The sequence below is a fragment of the Sabethes cyaneus genome, chromosome 1 (genome assembly GCF_943734655.1).
Source record: "Sabethes cyaneus chromosome 1, idSabCyanKW18_F2, whole genome shotgun sequence".
In the NCBI taxonomy this organism is placed as follows: Eukaryota; Metazoa; Arthropoda; class Insecta; order Diptera; family Culicidae; genus Sabethes; species Sabethes cyaneus.
The window spans coordinates 93,441,901-93,455,688 of NC_071353.1; the positions used below are offsets into that span (position 1 = coordinate 93,441,901).

Sequence of the window (13,788 nt, forward strand, 5' to 3'; positions counted from 1 at the left end):
ATGCTAGAAATGCGATTTACATTAGTCTTTGATCTAATGATCTGATACTGTATACCTTGTAGTTTTTTTTATTTTTATTTTAATGTGGTTTTACCTATAGTTACTATATATATAGTTCGGCGGATAGAAAACCAGGCGAATTGGCAACCCTGATTTTTGAAATTAAATTTGAAATTATGGAGAAATGTGCAGGTTTTTACGGAAAATAATCGCTAGTGGGTGTTGAAAATGACTAGTTCTATGAAAATAAAGTGTGTTTATTAACATTAGTCCCACAATTCGCATTTTGAAAAACGTTTGGCTCCGCTTTTGACGTTTATTTAGCTCCCGATTTTTGTATCCGCCGAACTATATATAGTAACTATAGTTTTACCTGTTGGTCATTCACCACGTGTAAGACGTAGTTTTACGTCAAATCATAATAATTAGTTAAGTTGCATTCATGGATTCTTATTTTACGATGTCGACGGTTGAATTAATAAACACTGCGGCCTCGGTTGTTTTTATGTTTACCTTGTCTCCAGAATGTGACTTATTAGCTAAGTTTCACACAGGTATATTTATTATCGTTTTCTTTTTGAGATTTATCTTTTTGTAATCCATAGAAAAGATCTCTTCTTTGTAATCCATTTGAAATTTCAACAATGAGTTTTGATTATCTTAGGTTGATTGAAATAACTACTAGTTACGGAGGTGAGCATAAAGAAAAATTCACAACAATTTCCATTCGACATTGATAATATACTTACAAGGCTACAGTTTCATCAGGTGGGTTCGTTTCTATTCGCAATACTGTGGTTTACAAGCCAATTGTAAACAATTAATGTTATGCTATCTCTGTGAATGAAATCTTATTACTTTACGAACAAATCTTTGAGTGTTGTACAAAGAGAAGAATCGCATGCATCATTCGAGTCATCATCGTCTGCCTTTCCAAACCAGTTCGAAGATGATGATTTTTTTGACAATTTGGCTCCACCGTCCTTAGAATTGGAAGACTTTTTCGACGAACTCGAAGAGCCTGTGATGAAGCTCTCAATTGCATGGCCTATCATGCGTGCGTCAACGATAGCACTTCTACCGTCCCATTTTAATTTACTAAGTGGTGATTTAGATTCTTTTGTCTTGGGTTTAATTTCTTCGCGTTTTGAATCAGGTTTGTCGCGAAGTACATCTATTGCTTCTTTTGCAAATGAAACCGTTGCACCAGGTGATTTTAGGGATTTACGGCGAGTTATCGGTTGATGTCTCTTAGTAAACCAACCTGGCTCCACAGAAGACTTTGTTTCCGCTGGGCTAGAGGCCGATCCGGTTGCAAATTGCTTAATATTGTGATACAAGGAAATGTCGAAACTGTTGGACCGATTCTTTTTTTGGATTGTCTCACGTTTTTGCTCTGGAAAAGTTTTTTTGATAGATTTAAATGAAGATGATGATGATGATGATTGAGGAGTTTGGGGAGTTGGCAAATCTTTGTCACCACATCTATTTATTTCTGTTGCCGATGAAGCTAAAGACGATAGAAGAGATATTAGATCAGTATTGGTACAGACTATTCCTGATTTAGGTTGCATTGATTTTGGCGACGCAATAGTGCTTTTTGATGACGCTGTTGCTGGTGGTAGTGGAGTTGACGGCGAAACAGGCATTTCAGATGCGCGCCTGAATGATTGTATTGGCGGTAATGATGTGCCGACAAAGTCCGAATACCGTCTATTGGTGTACCTCATCGGTGAACTAGAACCAGCACCAGCTTCATCCAGTGTTTGAACTTCGCATACTTTTTCATTACTAGTGTTCCATAACTTCATACGTGCCTTTCTAGCTTGTACTATGTCATCCATAATATCTAATTGTAAATTATGTATACTACCTCTATGATCTGTTGATGGCGGAGGGCCTGTGTTGCTTTCTCGGCGAGAGCTTACTGTGGACCTGTAAAAAAAGGTTCGGTTGAATGACAATGCTTCTTGGGTCGAGAAAAAGTAATAATCAAAACTTAGGTATGGTCGGTTAGGTAACTGGAACTGAACAAACAAAAATGTTGATTCAAACTAAACAGGTTTCTACGGACTTCTTTGCGCATAACAATGAAGTATTCCACCACGCACACATATAAAGATTTTTTGACATTAGCTGGGACCCTCACTGAGGCTGTTTGCAGTAGGAATAATATCAAAAACATCAAATATCAAACTCCCAGATCCTCTCCTCCCACTCTTCGCTCCCCTCTCACTCCAGCATAACCGATCCGCTGCTAATGTCATTCTTGATAGTGACGAAACCGCAAACTACTTCATTACGTTTTGCCTTTCTACTATATAACTATATAGTGTAAAGTAGAGGTGTGCGCCGCCGCGCCGCGCCACGCCTCCACCGCCGACACTTTTGCACGCGCCGCCGCCGCCGATGATTTAGAACCGGCGCGTCGCCTGGGTCCTTTTTCCCACGCCGCCGAAGCCATTTACCCACGCCGACGATATAGCCCAACATTGACAAAAATGCGGGTCAAAATGTTGATAGCACATAGTGAACACGTTTCGTGAATTCATTCGTGTCATGTACCTTTAATTTAGATGCGTCCAACTGAAATTTTTGAAAAGTCAAATTTTTAATTCAGATTTTGATTCTGCAGTCTTTTTTTGTTTATTTGAATCCTAATTTTGTAATGATTCGACTACGGAAAGTGACCGAAAAACGATCGAACCCATCAGCATTCCACTGCGGCGTGGAACAATCTCGCTAGAATAAAACGCCGCTCCTGAAAACACGATTTTCAAGCTTTATGTACCTTTCTCTCAGAAACTATACAACGTATTGAAACAATTTTTTTTGGTTTTATTGGTAGAAGCTTGACAAAGACTTTTATAACTTTTAAGCTTTGTAAACTAATCACAGCTTGAGAAAAAAGAAAAAGAAGGAAAAAGATGGCTGAAAAATAAAAATTTGTCTTCTTTTCCCTTAGACCTAGTGTTTTTGTCTTGACCTTGAAATGAGGTCAGGCATATATAGTTAATATTTTTTGAAACACTAGTTCTTTTCCAATTGACGAAGGGACGGTAGATGAAAGTAATGATTTTTTTTAGAGTGAGGAGAAAGAGCGGAAAGGTGAGAAAGAGGTGGGGGAGGGGGGTTATTAGCAGCTACGCTTAACAAGTAGTCGTTGTGACTCCTTCCTTTTGTCCAATGCTGGAAGGTGCATGGGTCGAATCAAGCTGTAATCTGAGGTGTGGTCTAATTTTCTCTCTCGCGCGTTTTAGTTCTAACGAACACACCGGCATGAGTATCTCCTACGGACTCTCGCTCTTATTTTTTCATGCACTACGGCAAGTTTTTGCGAGTGTGTATTTAGCTATCGGCCATAGTCGCTGCTCTCGCTCGTCATTGCAATCCAAGCAGCTGACACCGATCATTCGCGAGGGCTCGCAGTTTTATCCGCGTGTGTAAGTGAGGGCGTAAGGTGAACAAAAAAGAAAAAAAATGCAAAATAAGAATCCATATATCCTAGTATGCCGCAAGCCCGCACGGGCTATTGGCTTCTCACAAGTTGTTGGCTTTGTAAGCGGGTTGTGCAAAAAGACACTTCGAGGCTGTGCGCTCGCTAGTAAGTAGGTAGCAAGATGTATGGACGCAGCATCGGTGGTTGCTTATCGTACGCTTGCGTTAGTTGCGTAAGCGCTGGATGCTGCTTATACCCGCTCGCATCAGACGCGGCATCCTTTACTTCTTGCTCGATTTGCAATATTGCCGATTTCACCCGCCAAGTTTTAGGCGCCGTCTATTATACGCGGCTGGGAGAGGTTATTAGAGTCAATAGGATCGTAGCACTGACCCCGCACTGTCCTGTATTCTAACAGCTGGTTGCGAAATCTGTCGTATAAAAACAGAAGGTCAAATTTAGGTCTGTCGTATAAAAACAGAAGGTAAAATTTAACGGAATTAGCACCCAGGCTTTGCTTTGCTTTGCTATTATACGCAATGCATGTAATATCCCTTAATTAAAAAAAACAGATTGGCAGAAAACTGAAATTTAAATTCGATCTATAGCAATCGGACGTTCATATGTATGGCATAAAATCGGAAGATGGGGTGCGTATCCCGATCTTCCCTGCCTTTTACGTACTAGCACGGAGAACAGACATCCATTCAGGAACAAATTTTTCGGTAATTCTTGGATAAAATTTCAAATTAAAATCACCTAATATGCTAGCGTCACCACCACTATAGTTTCCCAACTAAATGATTCTTTTGATTTGCACACTGACAACCTTTGGCTCCTCTGGCGCTACTATATATGGACAATAAGCGTTATGCTAGCGCCAGAAGCTAGCTGTTGTGAGTTTAGTGTAGAATTTTCTGCGCCTTCAGCGACATCATCACTATAGTTTCCCAACTAATTTGACATAAGTTTTATCCAAGTGGGGACCTTTCGCTTGGATGTCTGTTCTCTGTGGTACTAGTGTCTACCATATCGCGTATTCGTAAATATACAAATAAAAATAATTCAAAGATTTAAGGGTCATGAAAAATCATTCACAAAATAAGCATTATTAAGATTTGTTTTACTTGTCAATTTTAGTTCGATTTTTAAAAAGATTTTGCCTAAACTTATACGAAATGCGGTAATTCAACGGTGTAAAATACTCGCATGCCGATGCATGCCGCCGCCGCCGTCGCCGATTGTAATGAACAGCGTCACGCCGGCGACACCGTCGCCGCCGAAAAAAATGATTCTTGCGCCGCCGCCGCCGATAATCTGACCGGCGCACACGTCTAGTGTGAAGGTATAGCAATCACTCGAAAAACCAGAAATGGAAAGAAAATCCTGCGGGCCGAATGTCATATAGGTACCATTCGACTTAGTTTAGAAAACTGAAAATTTTCTGTGTGTGTGTATGTATGTGTGTCTCACTCATTTTTCTCAGGGATGGCTGAACCGATTTTGATGATCTTAGTATCAAATGAAAGGCGTAGTTGCATTCGAGTGACAACCGTTGTTAAGTTAACACTTGTTGTGCGATCGCTCCGGAAAGTATAAAAATTTTGCCGCTGTGCCGTTCATTTCGACACAACACAAGTGAAGTTGCAGTTTTTTGCCTCCCGAATCTTTGTGCTACAGTGCCGTATATCGTATGCTATCGATATAGCACAGCCCGACAAGCGGCATAGTAATTTTCATTGTGTGCTGCCCCGAACACGTGGTAACCAGGACGCAGCAGAAGCATCGATCGACATCAGTCGGTCCTGCTGTATTGTTTGCGCTCAGCGTCACTTAGTCAGGAAGAGATCAACTCACCTACCAGTCGGCTTGGATTGCGTTTGGTGAAGTATTGGATTCCGTATATATTTATAATTTTTTTTAAATTTTTTTTCTTTTGTTTATTTGATAAATTGCTTTTCCGTTAAATTGACCCCCCCCCCCTTCATCCCGGTTTTTAAAGTACATGAGCGGTAGAGCTTATTGCTCCCGCTAAAATGGAAAACCTCAACGTCGCGATGTTCATCGACGTTGGAACGGATGGGGAGGAAATAGATGAGCTAGATATTTCACCGCCTAGTTAACCTCTTTTGAACTTACCGCTCAGTCCTCCAGTCTCGTCTGGTCCCCTAGCCACGTCCGGCCTCCCAGCCTCGGATCTACAGATTGCTCAACGGATTAAGGCTTATCCGGATGACTCGAAGGGGCCGTTTATTGTTTTCTTCCGGCCCAAAACGAAACCTTTGAACATTTTACAAATTGGCAAAGACCTGACAGTTTTAAGACGTAACCGAGACAACAAAGGTGAGACCGAATAAACTGTGAGTTGCCGTGATAAGCTTTAAGATATCCCCGAGCGGAATGGAAAATACATCAAACTCGAAGAAAAGCGGTGAAAAAAATCCGAAGCAGGTGTCCAGGGTTGCAAAATTTGGGATCAAACTCCGTCGGTCCTCCATCGGTACGGATTGAGCAGAAACAACTTTCTGATATTGCAGAAATGCTTCCCGCACCCTTGCTAATTCTGGGAGATTTCAATTCCCATTGCACTCAATGGGGGTCGTTATACGACGACAACCGATCCTCCCTAATTAATAACCTGATTGACGACTTCGATATGGCACTTCTAAACACTGGGGAAGCGACACGTATACCTGCGCCAGCGTACTGGATCTATCTGTTCAACATCACTAGCGTTAGATTGCAAGTGGAAGGTAATCAATGATCCCCACGGTAGTGATCATCTGCCAATCCTTATATCAATTACTAATGGCTACCCGCCCGTGCATTCAATCAATGTTACATATGACCTCACACGCAATATCGATTGGAAACGCTACGTGGCCGTAATCTCAGAAAACATCGAATCGCGCGATGAACTTCCTCCAGAGGAAGAATACGACTTTATTACTGGCTTGATCCTCGACGCCGCGACTCAGGCTCAGACGAAACCGATACCCGGGAAAACGTTCAACCGGCGGTCTTCCACCATTTGGTGGGACAAAGAGTGCTCGGAACTGTACGCGCAAAAGTCCGTGACCGTGGCGTATAAGGACTTTCGAAAACAAGGTTCGATAGATCTGCTTAGGAAGTACGAGGTACTTGAGAGACAGATGAGGAGTTTGATGAAAGCGAAAAAACGCGGATATTGGCGCCGGTTCGTGAGCGGTTTGTCGAAAGAAACAGCGATGAGCACTCTTTGGAGCACCGCTCGACGCATGCAGGGCCGTAACGTTACAAACGAAAGTGCGGAGTACTCTAGCCGATGGATTCTCGACTTTGCCAAGAAGGTCTGTCCGGACTCTGTCCCGGCTCAGACATCTGTTCGCGACGCGTCCCCTTCGATTGCAAATGGACCTCCGTTTACAATGGTAGAATTTTCTATAGCTCTCCTTTCTTGCAACAATACTGCTCCAGGGTTAGACAGAATCAAATCCAACTTGTTGAAGAATCTGCCTGACCCTGCCAAAAGACGCTTGTTGAACCTATTCAATAAGTTTCTCGAGCTGAATATTGTTCCGAAAGACTGGAGGCAGGTGAAAGTAATCGCCATTCAGAAACCCGGGAAACCAGCCTCCGATCATAATTTTTATAGGCCGATTGCGATGCTTTCCTGTATCCGAAAGTTAATGGAGAAAATGATCCTCCTTCGCCTAGATAACTGGGTCAAAGAGAATGGCTTACTTTCAAATACCCAATTTGGCTTCCGCAGGGGCAAAGGAACAAACGATTGCTTAGCGTTGCTGTCTACTGAGATTCAACTCGCCTACGCTCAGAAGAAGCAAATGGCATCCGTCTTTTTGGACATTAAAGGGGCCTTTCATTCTGTCTCTGTAGAAGTTTTGACCGAGAAACTTCACTTGCAGGGTCTCTCACCGGTTATGAATAATTTTTTGCTCAATCTGTTGTCGGAAAAACGCATGAGTTTTACACATGATGATGGACAATGTGTGTGTGAGGTAGGCAATTGACTAGTTGTTGTTTTCTATCTGTGCTAATTCTACGTTTTTCTGCTTTTTCCCGGATTTAATTTGTGCTGAGCATAACGTATCAAACGCTTCTTTCATCGCTTCATCGGTATCTATTAGAGTACAACACTTTTAAGGAGTTATAAGTGAAAAATCCGCATTAAACTACATTGCTTTTCTAATGAATAGCGAACGAGCAGAAAAGGCAATGGAGTCTATTTGTTGTGGTTGTGCCGGCGATCTAGTAGAAGCTGACGAAATCGTTTGCAATGGCTTCTGTAAATCTTCTTTTCATCTGAAGTGTGCCCGTATAACTGCTGAAACACGGGATGCTATCGCCAGTAGTTCACAGTTGTTTTGGATGTGCCATGCCTGTTCGAAAATGATGGCCAACGCTCGCTTTCGTCAAGCCATATCGTCTACTAACAACGCTATGCAGGCAATGGCTGATGATCAAAACAAAGTGCTTGATGAGCTGCGCAAAGAAATTGCACTCAACACCACGAAAATAAACACAATTCTCCAGCGAACTCCGCTGCCCACCACTCCTCGAATTCCAATAACGACCAATTCACGCAAACGACCACGATTGATAATTTCTGACGAACCGTCACAGCAGCGGGATAATGCCACAGAAGGTACAAGAGATATTCAGCCTGATGATGTTATCCCACTGGCTGCGGCTAAAAAAGAGAAGCTGTTTTGGTTATATTTATCCGGGTTTGATCCTCAAGCAACGGTAAATCAGATCGAAAAACTTGTGAGAAACAACCTCAACACAGACAAGACAGTGGACGTGGTTAAGCTGGTTCCAAAAGGCAAAACACTGGAGGAACTCACGTTTGTTTCTTTCAAAGCTGGTGTCGAGATGGATTTAAAAGATTTAGCTTTGTCCAGATCGACCTGGCAGAAAGGAATAATCTTCCGGCCGTTTGGTTTTCAGCAAGCTGCTAGTACACGCACGTTCTTTCGATTCCCATCCACGCCGGGTAAAATCCAATCGCTATAAACAAAGACTGCCACTGCTGCCACCATATGACCGCACTGAACTTTTTTCACGCACACTATCCCGACCGATGACTCCACGCAGTGACATCGTTTTAATAAATGACTCGACAACAGACCAAAATCGTATCAGCTGATAGCCACACATCCGACCCTCGCACCGTTCGTTCATTGACAATTTTCTATCAAAACACAAGGGGCCTACGAACCAAAACTAATGATTTGTTTCTGGCTCTCGCTTCGTGCGATTATGATGTTATAGTTTTTACTGAAACTTGGCTGAAGAAAGATATTCTTGATTCGGAGCTTACCAATAATTACATGCTATATCGTTGCGACCGGGAGGTTGGTAAACGGCTAGATAATGCGGAATATAGACCCCATAGTGGTCGTTAGCCTCTTATCCAGCAACTCCGATCCCGACCTCCTCGTGGTACCAGCCGGAATACGAGCAACCTTAGCGGAGATCGGGTAACCAACCCCGGTGGAAACTAAGGTCGTATACTAACCGGGAAGGAGGTAGTGAGTCTCGGCACTATAAGATGGCAGCCCCATCACGAGACTCGGTTGTGTTGCCCCAGTACGGCTACACACCTAAACAACACAAACTAACAACATTCAAGCATATTCGGAGCGGAATATTCGGCATCGACCTAGGCGACGAAATAAGGACGACGAATGGAGACTCGGGACTCGGAACTGCAGATCGCTAAATTTCGCAGGTTGCGAGCGGGTGCTGATTGAACAGCTGGAACCCCGCAAACTCGGCATCGTAGCTCTGCAGGAAATCTGTCGCAAAGGAGAGAAGGTATGGAAGATACGTGGCGGAAAGGCCCAGTTTTACCAGAGCGGTGGCGCTACCAACGAACTGGGAACGGGCTTTGTAGTGCTGGGCGGAATGCAGGATCGCGTGATAGATTGGAAGGCGATCAACGAGAGAATGTGTGTATTGAGGATAAAGGGCCGTTTCTTCAATTATAGCATCATTAACGTGCACTGCCCGCACGAAGGTAGACCCGACGATGAGAAAGAAGCGTTCTACGCGAGGCTGGAGGCCACGTACGACAGCTGCTCGTCACGGGACATCAAGATCGTCATCGGGGATATGAACGCCCAGGTCGGTAGGGAAGAAATGTATAGACCGGTGGTAGGACCCCATAGCCTGCACACCGACACAAACGATAACGGCCAACGATGTATAAACTTCGCAGCTTCCCGAGGCCTGGTGATCCGAAGTACCTTTTTCCCGCGCAAGGATATCCACAAAGCCACCTGGAGATCACCTGACCAACGTACAATGAACCAAATTGACCACGTTCTCATAGAGGGCCGGTTCTTCTCTAACATCACGAACGTACGCTCCCGTCGGGGTGCGGATATTGATTCTGACCATTACCTAGTAGCAGTACATGTGCGCTCAAAGCTGTCCACCGTATACCGGACACGTCAAAGCCGCCCTCCTCGGCTGAACATCAGGCAGCTAGATAACCCACAAGCTGCCGAGAACTACGCGCGAGTACTGAATGAGGCACTGCCTTCTTCCGAGGAGTTAGGTGCTTCAAACCTCGAAGACGGTTGGGGCAGAATACGCTCGGCCATCGGAGAGGCCGCTACCGCGGCACTAGGTATTGAGCCTCGGAGTACACAAAATGATTGGTTTGATGGGGAATGCCAACAAGCGGTGGAGGAGAAAAAAAACGCTTGGAAAAATTATCTAAGTATTGCCACTAGAGAGAACCTGGCCAAGTACCGACGAGCTAGGAACCAGTTGACGACGATCCTGAGGAGAAAAAAGCGCCAAAAGGAGGACAGAGATCGTGAAGAATTAGAACAACTATTCCGAGCTAATGACACGCGCAAGTTCTATGAGAAGGTGAACCAAACTCGGAAGGGCTACACACCGAAACCTGACATGTGTAGGGACGAGGGAGGGAATCTAATTACAAACGAGCGCGAGGTGGTCGACAGGTGGAAGCAGTTCTTCGATGAACACCTCAATGGCGAAGTCGCAGAAGGAGGCGGAACGGAAATTAACCTAGGAGCGCCCATGGAAGATAGTGATGTCCTAGCACCTGATCTCCAAGAAGTCAAACGAGAAATCAGGTTGCTGAAGACCAATAAAGCCGCTGGGAAGGACCGCCTACCGGCAGAGCTTTATAAACATGGCGGGGAAACGCTAGCAAAGGCTCTACACTGGGTTATTTCGAGGATTTGGGAGGAGGAAAAGCTACCGGAGGAATGGATGGAAGGAGTGGTTTGTCCCATCTACAAAAAGGGTGATCGGCTAGACTGCTACAACTATCGTGGTATAACACTGGTAAACGCCGGCTACAAGGTACTCTCCCAGATCCTGTTACGCCGGCTGTCACCGATAGCACAAGGTTTCGTAGGGAATTATCAGGCGGGTTTCATGGGGGCTCGCGCAACTACGGACCAAATGTTTACTATCCGACAGATCTTGCAGAAATGTCGGGAGTACAACGTGCCCACGCATCACATCTTTATCGATTTCAAAGCAGCATACGATACAGTCGATCGAGACAAGCTATGGCAGATAATGCACGAATACGGTTTTCCGGACAAACTGACGCGACTGATCAGAGCTACATTGGATCGAGTGATGTGTTTCGTACGCATCTCTGGGACACTCTCGAGTCCCTTCGAGACGCGACGAGGGTTGAGACAAGGTGACGGTCTATCCTGCATGCTGTTCAACATTGCTCTTGAGGGGGTGATCCGACGAGCGGGCATTGAAACGAGAGGCACGATTTTTACCAAGAGTAGCCAACTTCTAGGCTTTGCAGATGACTTCGATATCATAGCCAGGAACTTTGCGACGGCGGAGGCAATCTACGCCAGACTGAAAGCGGAGTCTAGGAGAATTGGGCTAAAAATAAATGCGTCGAAGACCAAATACATGAAAGGAAGAGGCTCAAAGGAAACAAATGCGCGCCTCCCACGGACGGTAACCGTTGACGGCGACGAACTAGAAGTGGTAGAAGAGTTCGTGTATTTGGGATCGCTGGTGACCGCGGACAACAACACTAGTAAGGAGATCCAGCGGCGCATCCAAGCGGGAAATCGGGCCTACTTTGCCCTTCGTAAAACGCTACGATCAGGAAGCATACGCCGCCGCACGAAGCTAACAATGTACAAAACCATTATTAGACCGGTAGTTCTTTATGGACTTGAAGCCGTGACGCTGCTTACGGAGGACATACGCGCCCTTGCCGTGTTTGAGCGGAAAGTGCTGCGGACGATATTTGGCGGAGTACAAACTGAAAGCGGAGAGTGGCGGAGGCGTATGAATCACGAGCTACAGGCACTGCTTGGGGAGATTCCCATCGTACATCTAGCGAAAGTTAGCAGGCTACGGTGGGCCGGACACGTCGTAAGGATGCCGGACGACAGTGCGACGAAAACGGTCCTCTTCAACAACCCCACCGGCACCAGGAACAGGGGGGCCCAACGTGCACGATGGCTCGACCAGGTCGAAAGCGATTTGCGACTTCTGAGACGACTAGGAAATTGGCGACGAGTGGCCCAAGACCGAGTTGAATGGAGACGAGTGCTTGAAACAGCACGAGCCACCCCGGCTCTATGCTGCTGAAGAAGAAGAAGAATCGTTGCGACCGAAACTCTGCCACCAGCCAATGCCAGCGAGGCGGCGGTGTACTGATCGGTGTTAAAATTAATTTAAAAAGCACAACAGCTTCTACATTGTTTACATTGTCAAGTGTGTTTCGCTGCTGTGTATCGTGTACTATTTTATCAATTTTCTTTGTGCAGTGTGTGCAGTCATTTACCGATTTGTGTTTCACCGTTTTACATCGACAACAGCTGCATCGACGTTATCGAGTCTTGTGCTGTAAACGCAAATCTGCCGCAAAATAACAATTTTTCTAGTCCGGTTCGAAGAGCAAGTGGTGTTGTTATTGTCCGGGACGAACTATCACTCATTCGCATTCAGCCTCCATACGGCTGCTGCTCCCACTGTCGGATACAAGCTATCGTTGGTTCATCAGTCCGTACGGAAGTATATCGTTAGGCGCATTCAATTTGGATTGCATTGCAAATTTCATACCTGTTGCGAATATCATGGCTTGTCACCGTTGCAAGAAGACGGTCACTGCTTCTGACCGTATAGTATGCCAAGGATTCTGTGGTGCTACTTTCCATGTCATGCGAAAGTTGACGATCCTGTACGAGAGGCGTTGGGCATTGGTGGCAATAACGTATTCTGGATGTGTGATCCGTGCGCTGAACTATTCTCGAGTGGTCATTTTCGAGCGTTGTTAACTGATTTTGATGGGAAATGTTCATCGTTTATGCCAAAAGCAATACAATCGATGAGAGACGATATCGATAAGTTACATACAGCTTTAACTGCCCTAACAGCGAAAGTTGATGCCAAACCGAATGCTAACACGCCGTACGCTACCACGATCCCGTGGCCTAATGTTACTCGTTCGACTGGTCTGCAGAGTACGCCGAAACGACGACGAGGAAACAGTGGCAATCCTGTCAGTCCGCCTTCTACTATGACTGTCAACACCTACGGGATCAAAGCGGCTCATACAATTAGAACTGTTAATCTCCACCGGAAACAAGATGAGGACATGCCACCTTAGTCAGGTAAAGCCAAGGAGGGTATATGTCCTCCCGAAGTTACACGAGATGCTGCACACCTTCAAAATGGTCCTTGCTTCCAGTTTGCCGATTTGCCCAACTACAGTAGAGATATCCACAGCGCGGATAATTTGGACCGTACTAATGACAGCACCGTAGCTTCCTCATCTGCCACTGTGACCCAGCGTCAAATAAAGATCACCGGCGTCACTTTATTTTCCTCAGGTAAAGCCAAGGAGGGTATATGTCCTCCCGAAGTTAATCAAGATACTGCGCACCTTCAAAGTGAACCTTATTTGCAGTTGTCTGCTCTACACATCTTTAATTATGCCAGCGAATTTCACCCATCCACCACCGCGTCACAGCACCAAATAGTACATATTGGAAGTGCCGAATCGTCTTCGTCAGGTAAAGCCAAGAAGGGTATTTGTCCTTCCGAAGCTATACGAGATACTGCGCGCCCTCATGTCGACCCACACTTACAGCCTGCCGATAATCGCAACATGCCTGACTACATCATCGTTGATGACAGCAGTGGTCCAAATACCAACGCAGCGGCAACCGGGAGGTCATCCGACGAAGGCGACCCGCTTGCTCCAGTCACCGTAGTTCAGCATCCAATTTTGGCTGGTCGTCAAACATCGTCAAGCCCACCAGCCACTAGCAGACAGCTTAGTTTATTCTACCAAAACGTCAGAGGTTTACGTA

General features: G+C 45.2%; 1 protein-coding gene across 1 annotated transcript in view; it reads right to left on the bottom strand.

Moving 5' to 3' along the window:
* Positions 1-854: 854 nt before the first annotated feature.
* The window catches only part of LOC128745999 (uncharacterized), a 189,411-nt gene continuing 176,477 nt past the window's right edge, over positions 855-13,788 (bottom strand). The window contains exon 3 of the mRNA XM_053843057.1: positions 855-1,935. Within this exon, the coding sequence (XP_053699032.1) occupies positions 855-1,935 (1,081 nt within the window). The remainder of the gene's footprint in view (positions 1,936-13,788) is intronic.